Source organism: Netta rufina, assembly GCF_964035555.1.
Source record: "Netta rufina genome assembly, chromosome: 9".
In the NCBI taxonomy this organism is placed as follows: domain Eukaryota; kingdom Metazoa; phylum Chordata; class Aves; order Anseriformes; family Anatidae; genus Netta; species Netta rufina.
In genome coordinates this window covers 5,741,490-5,760,390 of record NC_140132.1, presented here as the reverse complement: position 1 = coordinate 5,760,390, position 18,901 = coordinate 5,741,490, and the positions used below count along the sequence as shown (strand labels likewise).

The following is an 18,901-nucleotide window of genomic DNA, read 5'->3' as shown; positions in this document are numbered from 1 at the left end:
TGAACCATGTCGCATTTATTTATTCATTATTGCTTTTGGCCTTTGTCTTCTGTATAGCTTTGTCCAGCCTTCAAAAGTCTACTAAAAGCTATGACTGAGAGAACATAACAAGCCTGCTCCTCTCATTGGGATTGCCCCAGTTTAGACTGCAGTGTGTTGAGAAGATCCCTGGTATCCAAGCACTGGAGTGAGACCGGAAAACAACACCAGCTTTAACTTGAAATGGACAGTTCATTTATGCAATATCTGGCTTCAGATAATGAAAGGCACCTGCAAAAAAAAACAAAAGAAGCTTTTTAAGTCATGCTGTGACAACCTCACAGCATGGGGCCATGCCAACTACAGGTTGACATTGTCATATTTAATACTGATATATCAAAGGAAAGGGACTAATATTTTTATTCCTAGGACAAGTTTGACAAAACTCTATGTATCTAGGATTATATACTGTAATGATTCTTGAGCTGACCTCATTAAGAACATGTGTTTCTAATAATGGAATGCCAGTGGTTATTTCATTTTGGACAACCCTTATGTTTTACCTAATGGCAATCAGGTTTCATGTCTCAACAATTAATAACATCAAGATGTTGTTGACATCACTTAAGAAAATAATTATGCAGCAGAAATCTTGCTTGAACAATCAGCTATCTCACCAGTGCTCTCTGCTCAGCTTTGGAGAGAAGTAGCAGTCAGCCATTAAGATCTATTCTCATGATTTTCTTTGTTCCAGACAGAAAATACAGATCATTGATAAACAGCTGCCGCACTTCACTGTGCAAATGTCCCAGTACTCACTTTGTCCATATTGTCCGTACTGGTAGCCTGTGACAGGGTCCATGCTGTAGCCTGTGGTGCTGTAGGTTGGTGGGCAGTAGGACTGGGACGTAGGCAGGCTGTCTAAACTCTTCATGTGCTCTAGCCGCTGACTGCAGCTGGCTGAGACCGTGGTGGTGGGCTCCAGGCCCCCAGTCAAAGGGGACAGGGCATAATCAGTTTGGGGCTGGTGGGGCACACCACCATGGTTAGTCAAGAGTCCCATTACCTAAAATTAAAAACAGAATAATAGAGTTAAAATACATGGGAAACTGTATTGCATATAGAGCCACAGGAGCCCTCAAGCCTGACATTAGATTTCCTAAAATAGGTGGACTTGGTATTCAGTCTATGCTTTAATACAAATAGAAGAAAAAGATATGTAATTCATCAAAAATAAAAACTGATTGTTAGCAACCCATAAAAAGCAACACCAAGGCCACAGAAGGAAAAGTAATATCAAGACCTATTATGATTTTTGAGTGCCTGGTCCTATGCCCCTGCAGATGTTTATTCCTCGAGGACTCAATTACAAGAGAATAAGAAACTGGTAGTGGCTTTTTAGCTGTGCTGCTCTTCATGGTCTACCAACACAGAAAAGCTACAAGGAAGTTTACACTTTTTTTTTCCTTAAGATCAGCAGTCACTAAAATGAAATTAATTTGGTGTGGATCACAGCAACACCACTGACAGAAGTAATAAAGAATCCCAGCACAAAGAAGAACATGAGTATGTGGGGAACAGGCAGAGCAGCCCTAACTCCTGCTGCTGGGTGCACTGTGTGCTGCTCTGAAGAAATGAATGTGAAAAAACACTGGTCATAACACCACTTCTCAATTTAATAATCTGAGTTAGAGAGAACAACAGAAAGGGTATGGCTTTCCAGACTGGCTTCAAGTCAGCTTTGACTCCCTTAATAAGCTGCCCATACACAAACAGTTACAAAATCAACAACAGTGTTGAGATTAGGTGACAAAAGATTTCAGAAAATTATACAATTGTCTCTAAAAAAGCCCAGCCCTCTAGGTTGTGATTTCCAGTAGAAGTCCACAAAAAATTTCCAAAACACCTGTGCTTCTGAACGGGAGTGAGGGAAGCCACTCCCTTGTAAGTTCTTGATTTACAGAGACGAACTCACAGTACAGAATTTGTATTTCCATTCCCAGCACAACTCTAGGAACATTTTGAAAATAAGCCCTATTGAGAGAATAGCTTGCTTCTGTTGGAATAAATTGCACTTCAAAGTCCGAGAAACAGTCTGCAGGTTAAAACTGGGGGATCATGTACAGCTTCTGCCAAAACAGCATATTTTGGTAATTTTCTGGTTGTTCTTCCTCCAAAAAAGGCATTACAGATATCTGATACATGCTTTTTTGATAAGCATTTTGCTTTACTGCACTTCTTAACACAACCTACAAAAATTATTAAAATTGCAGTTTATTTTGTAAAGAATAAATCCATGGTAATATGAACATGTCTGGTTCCTAAAGTTCTGGTGCCCCTTCTTGAACTGTTTTTATTTTACATCACAAAAGAAGAGGGATTATTGTTCTAAGGAGCTCATCGTCCCAGGTCTGCAAGCTCTGAATTCTGTTTGTTTTTAATAAATGAGTGAAACAAGCCCAAGGGATCATAACTTAAGTAGGAAGAAAGACAAATCCAGGTCTTGTAAGACCTGTCTGATAAGGAAAAGAACAAGAGGCATAAGCACAGTACTTCAAAAAGTGACACCCAGGTGCCTGCATCAAAAACATAAAACATTTCTGCATCAGGTATACTCAAGACATCTCACTGAGACACAAAAAAAAAAAAAAAAAAAAAAAAAAAAAAAAAAAAGCTCAGAAAAGTTCAATTCTCCTTATAGCAACAGAGTTTTCACTTAAGTTCCACTAATCAGAAAATGTGAGTCTAACTCAGGGTATTTTCTGAAAGTTTCACAAATTGTAGCAATCATCCAAAAAATGAAGTATATCCATAGATGTCATTTAGATACTGAAATCCTTTCACTTAAGTTAAAAACTCAAATGAAGAACTTGGATTCGGATTATAAGGTATTTTATATTTAATTCAAATCACCTTTTCAATGAATAAAGCCTATTAAAAGAATCTGAAATTAATATAAAGCAATTTAAAAAGTCCTTGTAACTGCTATAGATTAAAAAGTCATCTTACTAGAATGACAGCCTGCATGGTATTTTGTCCCAAACAACTCTAAAAATTGAAACAACTGGCCTCTCAACTTTTTGTCCTCAAAATCAGATCCTGAAAAATATTAAATTTTTTAAAGATTGTTTTAGTAAGTTTTGCTATTTTAGGAACTACAAATATTTTTCTTGTACTTTTGGAAAATAATATGATCCTGAAAATCCAGCATGTTTAATGAACTGACATTACATCAGGAGGATACAATATTAAATATATTATAACCCAAAAGAACACAGGTTATATTAATCTTCATCCTTTAAAATTAAGGTTACAGACTTAAAAGAATAGAAAAATCAGCAAAAATATATAACATAACTTAAACACACTGAAAATTACTGATTTGAAAAATATTTACATTGGCACAAGTATCACGGTTTTGACTACAGTTGAATACAAACATGGTTTATCAGGAATCTGAAACGAGTGCACAACCCTTTCCATTCCTGTACAACACCTACGTGATCCCACTGTTTACTGGATTTTAGCATTTTCCGTTCCAAATTCAAGAGCAGGGAGAACAACCCGGGCTTGTGTTGCCTCACAGTCCCGCTGGAGTCCTGATGCCAGCCTCCTCTGCATGCAAGCTCTCACACCACACATCATCTCTACCACGAGTTTTATGACCGATTGCTAAGTTGGGCAAGTAGCTGTTTTACCAACTACATACTCCAAGTAACTAAACTCTTTTTCTGTTTAATATTTCCAATAGAACAGAGCCCAAGATAATATCATTAGGATTTTGACAGCAAAAACAATGAGCCTGAAATCTTATGGACTGGAATTTATTTTAGAATTAGAGATTACCCTTGAAATCTAAATGTGGATCCACACCTGGTCTCAAAATTCACTCAAAGTTTGGTAGCATCTGTATTTGGAGGGGGATTTGTTTTCTCTGACAAATTAGACTTAGCACGTGATGAGATCTAATTTTTTAAAAATTATTCAGATAATAATACCAGTCTTTAGGCATCTTTTATTAAGAGCATATGCACCTAACAGACACTTTGGAGCAGAACTGACACAGTTCCTTATCTTTGAGGTGGAGAAAACTGAAGCAACGATCTGCTCAGAAATATCTTCTTCAGAAGCCTTAGGAATCATCCTGCAGTTGATTAGTATCTAAATAATTAGATTTTTGGTTATGTCTGTTTGAAAAGCTATAAGGCAAGTAGCCTCAGGGTGGAAGTCTTTTGCATGGTATGTGCCATGACCTTATCACCCATACACGGAGTTACAGGAAGGGCATGGCTGACTTTCACCTAATCAATTAGATGGCCATTAATGGGCCACGTCTGCCAGATACTCAGCACCCTCAGCTTAATAGCATACGAGAGACCTGAAGATCTGGGTTTTGCAGCTCAGATCTTCTGCTAGAATGAAACAGTATAGTTCTAAATACGTAAATAGATTTGGTTTTTCATTAATTATTACAAAATATTTGCTCAGTCCACATGCCAGCCAAATTACTGGAAAATATGTACTTCCCTCTGAATTAATTTGGGAAAACTGAAGTGGTAATTGTCACCCACACTGAGCTAGATCCCAAAGAAGTTAAAAAGAAGAAAATCAAAATGCTGATTTAACACCTAGAAGTAAATGCTGCTGAAACTATTCAATTTATTTTAGAAAATAATTCCTATACATGGAAAAACAAGAAAAAAAAAAAAAAAAGACCACCAGGCTGTAAGTATATAGTATATACCAGGCTGTGGGTATATACAATAAAAGACACTACAGACAATTAATAAAATAATCATATTCCATTAAAAGACACTACAGACAACTAATAAAATAATTATATTCCATTAGAAAACAAAGATTCATTTGGAAATATCAGGAAGAACACAGTGAACTGCAACTATCAAACTGCAGAAATGTTTTCAGAGAGCACATCCCAAACAATCCAAAATATTCATTAGAATAAATCTTTAGCCGTGGGGTCAACATAGCATCACTAGATGAGGTTATGATCCAAAAAGAGGAAGAGAAATTGAATGATGAAAGCCTTGAAAACCATGTACGCAACATCTGGTCCATTATCAGCTATTAGAAAATACTTCTATTATCAACAAAATAAAGTCCATTAAACTGAGAAAAGGCTTATTCCATTTAAATGAAACATTATGCCTGTTAATGTGGTTGGTATTTTAGGATGTAGGACCTACCATAGGCACAATAAAATTCTCATATGTTTTAATTCATTTACGCATGCCTGCATTTAATATGCTTTGTGACCATGTCTGCAATTAATATGATTTATGAGAAAAGAACATGTGCAATATTTTTTGGGGTACAGTGATACATTTTTCCCCCTCCTGTGAATGAAAGATTTAATGAAACAGCTCAAGGAAAATTGTTGGCAGTTAACGTATTAAGTTGAACTGACAGAATCATGAGTAAACTTTAGTGGAGTTAATGATATCCTCTTATCTGACCCTGACACATTTGCAGCATGTAATTTACAGAAGCTCTGTCCAGGGAATCTTGACAAATGCTCCTAACGATGTCAGGGCAATGTTCCATTCTAATGTAAAACAGATGTGGGTCAGATACCCTCATTCATCACAAACAGTGAAAATTTCAAACTCCTTCTGAGATGAATGGCATTACCTGCTGTTAACTCTTTTCACTGTAGAAAAGTCTCTCAAAAACAAAATATTGCACTGTAAACCACAAAAATGATTGTCCTAATGTGCTAGAATGACAGATTTTAGAAGATTAAATTAGATTAATTAGCTACATGGACGTATGCCTGTAAGGTCCTAGAACTATGTTGTTATTTCTTAAATATGAATATTTCTGCTTTTATATATGAAGAGACCCAAGAGATTTATTTCCCCCACCCCCCCAACGGCAAGCACTGGGAACCAAATAGCTACTTCGTGTAAATTGGAGCAAATACACTGACTTTGAACATCCAACAATCTGACCTTCTGCATAATCAAATCAAATGAGGCCTCTCAGTGATTTCACACCACCAGACATCAGTGGTAGCTACAGTGAAATCAGAGAAGGTGCAGTGGTGTACAGTTAGGACAACTTAGAGGATAACTTGATCCTTCAAGAATTGTATTTTTATCTACAGGAGATTACTGATGTCCACAGCATTACCACAGTCTGCCACTAAATCAGTGCCTTTTTTCAGTCATTGGATCACGGAAGCACAGGGCTAGGTAACGCTATCAAAATAATTAAGAGAAAGGAATTCTCTAGAATTAGAAATGGAAAAGCTTCAGAAACATCGATAAGACTGAAAAGGCAAAACAGAATGCCCAAAGATGAACATATACTCATTTTTTAAATATATTATTTATATATAATATATAAAATGTATGTAAATATTTATGTTTTAAATACATAAATAGTAAGCATCTCAAAACTGTTAGGCAGTCTTGGATATTGTAGGTGTTGGCTTGTGAGTTTAAATGCTTAAATATGGCAATATTACTTACAACAGTTCATAACATGCCTAAATTTTGGGTCATGTTACCCTTTCTCCATGAACTCTTCTCCCACCTTCTCAACCCAAAATACAAAAGGAAGATTCCAGCCATCATGAAAAAGCTAGAGACAGTTGGACTCTGACATACCTCCCCTTCACAACTGGGGCACATGGTGTTGTTCTCTCTGAACGTCAAACAAGAGGCTTTCAATAATGTCTATGTCAGGGACTCTAATGCCAGGCTAATCATCGCCGGGGACAAACGTGCACCTATTTTGCCAACTGGACCAGGGTAAGCCTCTTTGCATTCTGACTCAGCATTCAGTCTTCCTTTTATAAAACCAAATCAATTTATAAAATTAGGGCTGCTACTGATATCCTGGCAAAAATCAATGAAAAAATTAAAGCAGTTCTCTCTTGAGACGTAGGAAATTTTGAAGCAAATTGAGTCCCGTGCATTTACAGACAGAGGCATCACTTTCTACAATAACTTTGCTATGGATGAAATTTTGCTCTTTCTGACTCTGCCACGATATATGCTTTTCACTGAATCACACTGTGGTATTCTTAGTCTTTTCCTTTGGAAATCTAAAACACAGATCATAAGTAGTTACTTAAGCATGCCATCTGTGATTATTCATGACAAATCTCTCATTCACGTACCAGCCATTAGTTGAATAAATATGCAAGTATTTAGATTCCTGTTGATATTTCCATTTCATAAATTCATTAAAAAATTAAAAGTTCAGTGTATGCCAATCACATACTATATGAAGAGCTGACTCATAATTTCACTTAAGTGGCTTGACTTTAACATCTAAGTGTAGCAAAAGCAAAAAAGTACTTTTAAGGGCTGCAGTGCAGTTGAATATTCATCCTGTTTATATTCTAAATGATACAAATTATTATGAAAACCCGTAAGTCAGTTTTGTGGGAATTCTAAAACTTTCAACATCACATTGTACAGACTGATTTTTCTGTTTCTTGTGATGTCTGTTAATGAATTTATTTTTAAAAGTCATACATGAAATTACCACAAATACTTGTTCACAAATTTTAAAATATGACATATCAGCAATTGTACTTTTTTTTTTTAAAACCATAGTTTGTTTTAAACTCTCATGTAAATAAAAATAAATAAGATAAATTGGGAGTTGTTGGGGTGGAGAAAGCTCAGGTTTTGTTTTTGAAAGAAATTTTCATCTGAACAATTTTTGTCATGAAACAGCATCCAGACCTAGCAACAGGGATCCATCTAGCATTCAAAACCGTAGACTATTTCAAAATATATAAATTTAACAGCAGTCAAGGCTTCTGGATAAGTGGTATCTTCTTATAATGCCAAAATGAAATGACTTAAGAAGGAAAAATTCAAACACAATTAAAAATTTGTTATATTATTGTTTGAGGGCTGTAACATGATAAAAAGGCATTAAAAAAAAAGTCACTACACTTATGTTTTATACATATTTTGTTATTTTACTCTTACATTTTTGTATTCAAGAGAACTATAGTTTAAATATTTTAAATATTTGTTCTTATGAAATTACAGTACAATTGGCTAGAATTTCCAGCAAAGTCCAGAGCTTTTTTTAATATTTCCATGTAAGATTTCCAAGCTGTAAGAGCAGACCTGTTTTTGGAGGCTGAATCCTGCCCCAGAAAAATTTCTGGCAGGGTGAGGGTGAAGGTGGAAAAAGGACAAGGGAGATAAGTTAAGGTGGACATTGAAAATGTAAGGTCACCGGTTTATTGTTGCACTTATACTAATATAGAGAGATCACATATATAATAAATACATTAATGTGTATATTATAATTACATATTATATAATCAATATATAACGATGTAATATATACCATATTGATACCTGTTTTGTGCTTTATAATTATGATATGTATTAATAATCATGATAATTTAAAAATCATGTTATTATTTTTGCAAGGTAACAATTATGAAACTGTTGTATCCCATGTATTTGTATCACACTCCAGAAACAGAAATAATCAATTAACTTTTGTTCCCCATTCTCTCCTTTTTTATTTAAAAAAAAAAAAAAAAAAAAAAAAGCTCATTAAAATCATACCATGTGAATTAACTTTCTTCCTTACAAAGAAATCCCTGACCTCTGTCTCATGTTCTTGGCCATTAAGTGAAGAACTCTCAAAGTTGAGACCTCAGTTACAAATGTCATGAGCTTCTGACTGGTGTGGGACTTAGATTCAAATGAAACGTTTTCTATGGACAACCAGTTGGATACTAATTAGAAGGTACTGGAAAGAACATAATAAGAAATTAATAGTTGCATTTTTTCTTCCTGTCTCTGTTAATGAGGAAATGCAAGGTTTTAGCCACTGGTCCCAGTGTTCCCTTAAAAACAGAGTTTCCAAGACAATATGAACATATTTAACTGATTTGACAGCTGCCATCAGATCCATACTTCAGCTTAATGAAAACCAAGTGCTCTCAAAGACTTAAGAGAAGCCAATTACTTAAGATCTATCTCACCAAGAAGAGTTACAGGTTAATTCTTAAACTCAGGCAGTGAAATGTTTTGACAGTAGAAGAAAGAAACCTTGAAACAGCTGGTATTTTTACTACTGTTCACAAAAAAAAAAAAAAAAAAAAAAAAAAAAAAAGTAAAAAAGTTTGGAATTTTCTTATCAAGATTATTCCTGAGCTCCAGGTAATTACATGAGAACTGCAAAGTATTTTCAAGACTGTTATGATATTCTGTGCAAGCGTTCAACATTCAGTCCACTTCCCATTTTGAAAATACAATCTCTAAAGCTGCTAGTTTGACTCAGTCAGGAAGACAATAAGGGAGAGGAAAAAGGACTCCAAAGTTTTCTAGAGGGCAAGGAGGAAAAAAACAGCCTGATGTCCAGCAGGATACACGTTGCATACATTCATTCTTTTTTCATTAAAAAAATTAACAGTGAAGCCGTATTTAAGCCCAGGTATCCTATAGGTTAAATGCAGGAAGCGAGTGGCTATCCTATATGTTAAATGCAGGAAGCAAGTAGCCTCACGGGCAGCAAGGTGCGTACAGTATTGCTGCTCGATCTGAACCCAAGAGCAGTCTGAAATAACACCCTTCAAAACCTGCAAACTGTCTGAACCGCACGGTGTAGGGCAAACTGTGCTACTTCGACATTAATCAAAAGCACATGACAAGGTCAAGGGATGTCCGTGTACACCGGAAAAGACTTTTTCCTTATCTTAAATGAAGCGGTTCAAAATATTGAAATCCTGTCTTAAAAACAATCTGCTCTCTAGGAGGACCATACACCTGCAGCACTCAAAAGACTCACGTTGTGGTAGCCCGTCTGCTGCTTTACAACCAAAGCACTGGGGGTGATTGCTAATGCCACGATCACAAAGTGACATAGCAGTTCAGAGGCACGCTTAAGTCCCGCACACACACATTAACGGAGAGATATGCTATTCCCTAACAATTTTGAGTTAACAAATTTTTGTTAAAAGAAAATGCACTGTGCAACTGAAGCCTAATTTGAAAAGGAAATACAATATTCTCATAAATGTATGCATGAAAGCCAAGAAGCTGCATAATAGGCATAGAAAACACAAAAAATATGCAATTTACATATATTACACACTAATAATCTCCGTTCTGACGTTATACTGAAAGAGCTCTGGCTGAGATGGAGTGCTTGTGGTTTGGTTGCTTTTTCATCAAATACAAACAAGGACGCTCCTGGATATCAGCTCCCCGAGACATCCATCACTGTCTCATTCCTGCAAAAGGCAACCCTCTGCAGGTCTGAGAGACAGGGGTTCTCACCACAGCCAGGTAGTAACGAGCAAACCAGATGAACAAGGAGGATCATCTGTCATCTGGAGGGCATCTGCAGATCTTGTCTTGATGTTAAAAAGGGTTGAATGTTAATAAGATGCGACTCTCCCTATTCCATCATTCATATAAACAAGAACATTGTATTTCCCAACAATCTATCAGCCAGCAAAACAGGTACCTTAAGAATTCCACTTATTAAAACTGACCAAGACAGTCCTCTGCCTTCCAAGTTCATGGCTAACATGATAAAAGTAAAGTTACAGCACCCTACTCATTTCCACTTTTCCTTTGTGCTTCACCCAGTGCTTGCCTTAACCAGCACATTTGTCCATCAGCCCCAAGAACAAAGATAGAAAGAAAAGATCCTGAAAAGTAAATAAAGCATTCCCCAGCGCATGTCAGACCCTCATTTAGAATAAACTGAAGTCAAAGAGGAAGAGGAGTTTTGTGTCTGGCAAGACTACAATCCTGTGAATATTAGATTTTGGTCTGCATATTCTGAGGTTTGTTTTTTTTTTTTTTTTTTTAATTGCAAAAGACTATTTGGGTTTCAGACAGAGCCCCGGGTCACCGTAAATTCAGCTTTAAACACAGTATATCCCGTGCTCGTCTGAGAGAGACATCGATGGGTGGAAACATTATGCTAATTGCTCACACACCCAGATTTATTGTGGTCAAAAATCCACCAGCTAGTAAAAAGACTCTCTTTCCTTCTCATCTAAATTCCACACACACACACAGGGCACTGCAACACGGCCACTCAGCAAGAAAATTCCTGTTTTTCTCTTCATAAGATCCCCAGCACAAGACTGGTTTAGACTTTCTGGCTACACTGACCTCCCATCTTGGTCAGCACCTGGCCACCTGCTGCACGTAGGGTCCCGAAGAAGCCTGACCTGGGACCAAACCCCCAAGTGAAGCAGCATTTCACACCCAGAAGTGCAGCACATACGTGACACCAATGTTTTAGGCTCGTCGTTCAGGCATAAAGCACAATTGTTTCTCTAGAGTCCCACAGTTTGTTTCACATTATCTACATAGTTCACCCAAGGAAGAGGACAGAAATAGCTGCAGAAGCACAAAGCCTAGGTATGGCATTTAACACCGTGGCATCTCAGTCTTTGTTTAGGCCCTAAAACTGTTTCAGAAGATCGGTTGGTAACACTGCACGAGTATTTCAGGGATTTTTTTTTTTTAGTTAGTTTGTTTGCTCTGCTGGGTGAATGAAAGATCTTTATCAGTCAGTCAGGTTCATCATTCAGTTGTCAAGAAGCTGTTCAACATCTAAATGGATATAACTAATCTCTTGTGTACTTTCAGTGATGAACATGACATTAGTTTTTGAGTGACCAGCTTCCTCCTACACTTGTTGGTAAAGGTGCAGAATAAGGCCAGCAGCTTTAAACACTGGGGAAGAAAAATGTTTCAAATGCCTAAGATTGTTTTTTTTTTTTTTTTTTTTTGTTTTGTTTTTTGTTTTTTTTTTTTTTAATAATTGGAAGAAAAAAAAAAACACAGAAGATTCATAGCTTAAAGACAGGGCTGGGTGTAAAGAAGCCCAGCAACTGATTAAAGAAGTCTAATCTGCTCTGGGATCTCTTTTTGATTATATCAAACCTCAAATCAGCAAGACTTTGGGGGGGAGGAAACCTGGCCTCACTTTTTTGTCCCACTTTCCCAGACATCACAAGATTTCTTTACTGTTGCACTCAACTTCTATGTCACAGACAATAAAAGCTTTGTGAAAGAAAAAAAGATCACATTTTCCATAGCCAGAACCAACATACATTTAAACTGACACTAACAACTACTTTTGATAGATTAACACTGAATCCCAGAAAGATATTTATGTCAAAATTGTGGAAGCCTTGCACACTACGAAACCGTCCATTAAAAAATATATATAAATTGAAGCAACTAGTATAATGTCTTGGCTTTTTTTGGGGATTGCATTTATAAATCAGAATTCTTTAGAACAAAATCCATTCAAGCCTTGTTGGAAGTACATCCATTTGTTTTTCTGTTGGTATTTTTTTCCTGAGGTTTCAAGCCATAAAGTTTTGTACCCCACTCTATGCTATAGGAATCTGTGAAACTTAATTACATTTACTGTTACAAAAAAGGGTTTATGAACTTTTGCCTTTGGGCAAAAATGTTTATTTCATTGCCTTTGTTATTCATTCTTTTCAACTCCAGTGCCTTTGAACTTTTCAGCTGCACAGAGTTATCACCGTTGCACAGGAACCAGGAACTGTACTCCCGAGATGCAAACCACAAGTTGAAGAAAACGAAGGAGGCAAAGATATACGAGTCGTTATTTTGGCCACCCTTTGTGCCATTAAAATCTCATTTTCTGCCTATTAGAATGCCCTCTCCCTGCTTAGGCAGTGGTGATAGTCAGTGATTAGTGTGTAATTGAGTATAATTGTCTTTTCACTTTTCATTTGTGTCATTCTGAGCTTCTCTCTGTTTTTCTAACCACTGAGAGGAAAAAAGGGTAGAAAGAAGATAAAGCCGTTAAAACTCTCACTTTCAGCCCTGAAGAGATTCCTGATTGTAATTATAGATTGCATCCTCTTTGTGACTTCTCAGAATTTACTGGACATCTCTTTCTGAGCACCTGGGCAAAGCTTTTGCTAATAAAATAAACTGCCATCTATTCAAGTTTAACTAATAATGTCAGCTTCAGATAGATGCCACATGTAGGAAAATTTAACCAACCTTTTGACACTCAATTATCAAGGCAATTTATTAACATGATTTCCTAAAAAGAGCTCATGCAAATTAGAAAAACAATTATGGTATTCATGCATTTATATATTGCCAAGGAGCAGTAATACTCCTAATTTATGTATTTATAACTCGATTACAGCTCAGCTCAATGTGTATTGTTCAGCCCTTGGAACTCCCTTAGTACAACCTGCCTGTGATTTCCCGCACCGTTTGGTAAAACCTCTGTGAGGTTATCTTAAAGAAATTTTATTCACACAAAAACTACAAGATCTACATTCTGTACCTAGCCATGGATCTTCAGGAAAATAGCAGTACATTACCAATGCTTGACAACTGAATGTAAACACAAAGCCTGCATGATTACATTATAAATCACTTGAAATTAAATATAAGCTATGACTCTTGATTCAGTCAGTAGGAAGAAAAAAATAAAAAGAAGGAAACTAGCAAACTGAAATCATGTGGCTTGTATAAAGAATACATTATGGTTTAAATTTGGCAATTCATTATACTGTGGCCTGAGGGAATAGACTCTTTGGTTCTGGTATACAGCAAATCCTCTGTCTGAAAACACAGGACTGACCTGAGGTGAAAGGCCATTGCCAATGGCAGGGTTCATGGGATTTGAGGGCCCGGACGGAGGCACAAAGCTGTCTGTATAGCTGGAAAATCCATGCCTGGTGCTGGGTAGGCAATAGGCAGTGCTGCTCTCTGGATTCGAAGGGAGGCTGCTTTGGTGTACAGTGCTTGGAGGAAGAGGCTGAGGTCTATGGACTGTACTGCTTGGATCAGACACGGCTGGAAGCAAAAGAAACATGTTGATCATTTTCCTCCTTTTTTTTTTTTTTCCTGGCGTAATAAGTTCATTATGTGAAGCTCGACTTGATATAATTTCACCAGAACCTTCATGTAAGTACTGGTTAAATAGAATGGTAAGCCTTCAACACTGTTGGATATTTAGCTGGCCAGTTAAATGACATAAAAATTCCATGAAATCACCATTATTAAATAGATTGTAAAAATCATAACAACAGACACAGGCACTTTTCAGACAATTCTTAGCAGGCACATTGTTTAGAATTGACAACTCAAAATTATATATAATATATAAAAATAAATATATTTTATATGGTTTATATAGTTATATACAAGCACATGAAATATATGCACAAAGACAAAGCTTTGTTTGTTTGGAAGACAGGCTTTTTCCCTTCCTCATCACAGCACAGAAATTCTGCCATGGTTTATACTGAAACTAGCAATGGATGGGAGAAGTCCCAGGCTTTACAAAATTCCCCTAATTAGAACATAACCTGGCAACAACATCCACCAACAGTTAGCATACAATGCCTCATGGAGGCAGCAAAGAGAGTGCAGTAACAGTAACTTGGCTTATACAATCTCACCTGTAAGGCTTTTCCGTAAGAGTAGAATCTAGTATAACCTAGATTTAAAGCTCTGTTTTCCCCTTCTCCAATCCATCCGAGTTCAAAGCATTTGGTAAAGTTAAGAAAGATTTTTACCATACTGAGACTTGCTACTATCTGATGCAAAATGGTGGTCTGAAGAGCTGTTTATTTCCAACATCAGGTAACTACTCAGAGTACTTACAGAAGTTTCCAGTGCATCAGCATCAAAAGCAATGAAGAGGACAGGACACGACACTCTCAGCAAAGGAGGCCAATGCAGCACAAAGGTAGGAAAACATGCACATCACAGTACCAGCAGCACTCCTCTGCAGTGCATGAGGCTATTATTTCCCTATAACTAGCACCCTTCATGTGTGACCATCTCTTTCTTGCAGCAAAACAAACACTAATCTGTACATGTTTAAAATAAGCAGGCTCACAAGGCCATCACTGATTCAGACCTTAAAGTAGCCAACACTCTTTTTTCTATATTTGCCAAGAAAATGTTTCTGCAACAGATCAAGACAGGAACCCCCGAATAACACTATGTTAACCAAGTACCTGTTTGCTACTGTACCTTGCGGTATGGAGGTGGGCTGGTAGGATGGCTCGGAGAGCTGGTATGTCGGCAAAGTTGGCATGGCGCTGGGTGGAAATCCTCCTGGGATCAGATGGTTGAAAGCCATCAGTTGGTTGGCTCCTGCCTGTTTCCTCCATCTAGCACGACGGTTACTAAACCAGACCTACAAATGTTTTAATTAGGCACATTTGATATTTTGTACTTTTAATAATGGTGCATCAGAAATAATAGCATCATAGTTAAAATGTGTCTGAGAAGAGAGAGAGAGAGAGAGAGAGAAGATGCGCACTGGGCACATCTGCCATCAGCTCAGAGCTCCTGGAGAAGTGCCCTTGGCACAGACTTCCATGGTTTAACATACAGGATGCAGGAATCCCAAACCCCAGTTTCCTCTTAACTACAGCCTCCTGAGAAACAAGCTGACTAATGCTTCCAAGCTTTTGTGCTTTTAACAGCTATTAATCACTATCCTTACTGTGCCAGATTTAATGAGAAAGGGAAAAACATCTATCCATTTGATCTAAGTGCCAGCCACTATTTGGTCTGGCTTGTATTGCCTTTATATTTAATTCGCTGACAAGTCAGCAGCACTCCTTGATGTGCTGTCGGAAGGTGCTTGTATTTACTGTATATTGGGATGCTATATTGCCCTAATTATCAACAGAACTTTAAGCCTTCAATTTGAAAAATACAAGCTCTGTGTACAAAAAAAAAAAAAAAATTAAAAAAAAAATCCACCACAGCCCTCCCAGCAAGTTTTCATGTACTCACATATGTACAAAACATCTCTTAACTTGACATTAACACTAGATCAGAATTTCAGTGCAAGATCAGTGTTTCAAAACCACTTTGAAATCTGTTCTCAGGACAGAGTATCAAACAGATGGGTTTTGGATTAGTGGAACATTTCAGCTATAAATCTGCTTTCTACCAACACGTGATTCCTTCACATCATTCTCAGCTCATGTTTTAAGTTTTCCAATTCTTGGATGGCTCTTATTGCTTCCAAGAAAGGAAGAGGCAAGACTTCACAGATGCAAACAGTAATATTTGCAGCATGTAGGCTAATAAATATTGGTTACATTAATAGTGATTACACATCACAAATCTGAACGAAGGGCAGCCAGCCACAGCAGGGACACCTGCAGCCAGCTTGCATCAGCACTGCCCTGCTGCAGATTTAGAGCATCTTCTAGATTGCTGTGCTAGACCTTTTCCATGAGGTGGATCACTGCAGAAGAGAAAGGTTGAGATAAGCAAGGCTACACACATTTTGTAAAAAAGCAGACAGGTTATTGTTCATAATTGTATGCCCTGAAGCAGCTGCAACTGCTGGATACCATCAATTAGAAAAGATGCTAACTGTCAGTTAAGATCTCACAAGGTACATCTGTACAGACCATGGGCAGTCTACCCTGAAAGCCACTGAGGCACATTAGCTAATTAGCCACACGTAGACGTACTTGTAAAAATAAGCTAGGTCTCAGATCCATCACCCTTCCAGCAAGCAGCCCACACTGGCTTATGAATCAGCCATCACAGACCAGATTTCTAGGTGTAACATCACCTAGACCATCTGTGGCCCTTATGTAAGTGTGTAGAACATTCTGGACTACGCTCCTGGCTTCTCCACCACTTGCTGATTCATAAGCAGGAGTGGGGGGACTCACAGGGCTACCTGGTTTCTGGTGTAGGACATTTGTCACCACAACACTTGATCTGGCTTCACCCTCTTTTCAGAAGGTGATGCTCAGTGCACACAGCTGCCTCCTCCTCCGTTACTCACCCTCAGTACAGTTTGAGATTTAGGATGGAGATACAGATGGAGCCTCTGTTCTACCTCAGGAGTCCTGCTCTTGCTTTTCTGCTATATGTAACAACACCTCTCTGTGCCTCAACACAAACTATTTCTGCAGGCAGCTTGCAGGACAAGGCACTCCAGGGGTGGAGAGGTGAGACCTATCTGATGAGCAACAGTTGAAGATGGGTTTAGATTCAAGAATATTTGTACTTTCCCATCCTATAGACATCTACATTTTTTTTCACCTCTCTCATTACTCTTCGCCTCCCTCACTGACATTTCAGTCTGAATTCCTCATTTATTCCTCAGACTTTCCACCTGTTTATACTCCTCGAGGCCTACCAGAGGCTCATACTCCTGCAGAGGTCTCTTTTGAAAATTAGAAGAAAAAAAAAGATGAGGCAAGATACTCTGAAGAGGGAGGTAGGGGCTCGCTAAAGAGCCAAAGAGCATTTAGGAAGGATAATAGAGGTCACAGAGGAAGCAAGGAACAGTAAATGCATGTTGTAATTAGCCCACCCAGGTCATTAACTGTTGCTTTCTCCATGACACTCTCCCTTCTTCAGGTCAAGAGGGTTATCTGGTGATCTTCAAACGCTTTGGGAACACTAGCTGAACTACATGATGTGCATTTCCCTGAGCAAAATGAGGTAACGAGATTTTGTTTCCACTACAGATAAGCGGCTGTCTTCTAGCTCTGGATCATTGTTAAAATGAGTTGCATCCGAACCTGGAATTCAGTAGCAGCAAGTGATTTGCATTAATGCCACGTGTTATGCTTTCATTGACAGATGATAGCTCTTGCCTATACTTGACTCATTTTACAGATGTGCCTGTTTCCAGAACTACATATACGCATTAAACCTCTCATGAAGGGACACGCTCGGTGGCAGCAAGAAGCCTGAAGCAGCCCCACCACAAACACACGTACGCAGAGCTCTGCCACCCACCCCCCCACCAGCCCGGCCCGCTGAGCTGCGAGGCAGGCCCCCGGCCAGCACCACAGGTAGCCCAAAACTGGTTCGCCAAAATACTCTGAACATATTCAAAACCGCAGAATGAGCTTCCACCAAATGACCCCTCTGCAGAACGTGGCTGCAGGACTTTGGCCCATGCAAAGAATCTGCCACAAGGCCTCAGCCCCCTCACAAACACCAAGGTCTCCCTGCTGCTGTAACCACACACGCTCTTCAGTACCTGGCAATGGAAAGGCACATAAAGAAACCTTAATAGCAAGCACCAGGGGGCTCATCCACGTATGTCCTTGTTTCCATTTAACAGACTTTGGATCTGCCTTGGTAAAAGTAAAAAGTATTTATCATAAAAAATGACCGTAAGTGTAGCCCCAGCTGTGACCATCACACCTTTTCACAAGTGAACTGAAGCTCTGAATCTAATTCTGGATGTTTTAATGCAATGGCTTTTACTACCGAGCGTGGCTTGGCCATTCTGCCGTGGTGACCTGTGCTTGAAACATGATGGATCCGATCACAGTTTGCAATCGTGTTAAACTCCCACTTCATACCAAGAAACTGCAGATTTCAGGTGTGAGACAGAACATGAAGACGAAATAGTGTAAGGAGAAAAGGAAATATGAAGAAAGTGAAATGGGTGCGCTAAAAAGTTGAAAATCCATTTTAGAAAGCCAAGACCAAACTACTCTAAACTAAATAACTCAAACATTTTATTTATATTTTATGTAATATTTATTAAAACGAGTCAGATGCCAAACATTATTCAGAAGCAGTTATATGCCTTCTGCTTTAGATGAAGTGATACTTTTTTTTTTGTGAAATCTTATTATTTTACTTAGACTATGTTCAGCTGCCTTAACTTACACTGAACATTTCAGGAAAAAAAATCATAGCATTTAATCATATTATATGATTCTATGATAATCAACACATATCATGGAAAAATCCACATACATTTTTACTGCTAATTAAAGAAATCTTGAATTTTTTTGTCATTATTAAGCCAATACATAAAAATAATTCTAATTAGCACAAGCCAACATGTATGCTTAAAAGCAGATTGTAAACACCCAGGGAAATGCTTTCTTTGGTTTGTTCATTTCCAATACGATTTAAACACAGAG

General features: G+C 37.9%; 1 protein-coding gene across 3 annotated transcripts in view; it reads right to left on the bottom strand.

Moving 5' to 3' along the window:
- Nucleotides 1-235: 235 nt before the first annotated feature.
- The window catches only part of PAX3 (paired box 3), a gene marked incomplete at its 3' end in the record, with an annotated part of 75,695 nt that continues 57,029 nt past the window's right edge, over nucleotides 236-18,901 (bottom strand). For all 3 annotated transcript variants that reach the window (XM_084292433.1, XM_084292435.1, XM_084292434.1), the window contains exons 6-9: nucleotides 15,000-15,165; nucleotides 13,597-13,811; nucleotides 799-1,045; nucleotides 236-270 (exon numbers count right to left, since the gene is read on the bottom strand). In XM_084292433.1, coding sequence (XP_084148559.1) covers nucleotides 236-270; nucleotides 799-1,045; nucleotides 13,597-13,811; nucleotides 15,000-15,165 — 663 coding nt within the window. The remainder of the gene's footprint in view (nucleotides 271-798; nucleotides 1,046-13,596; nucleotides 13,812-14,999; nucleotides 15,166-18,901) is intronic.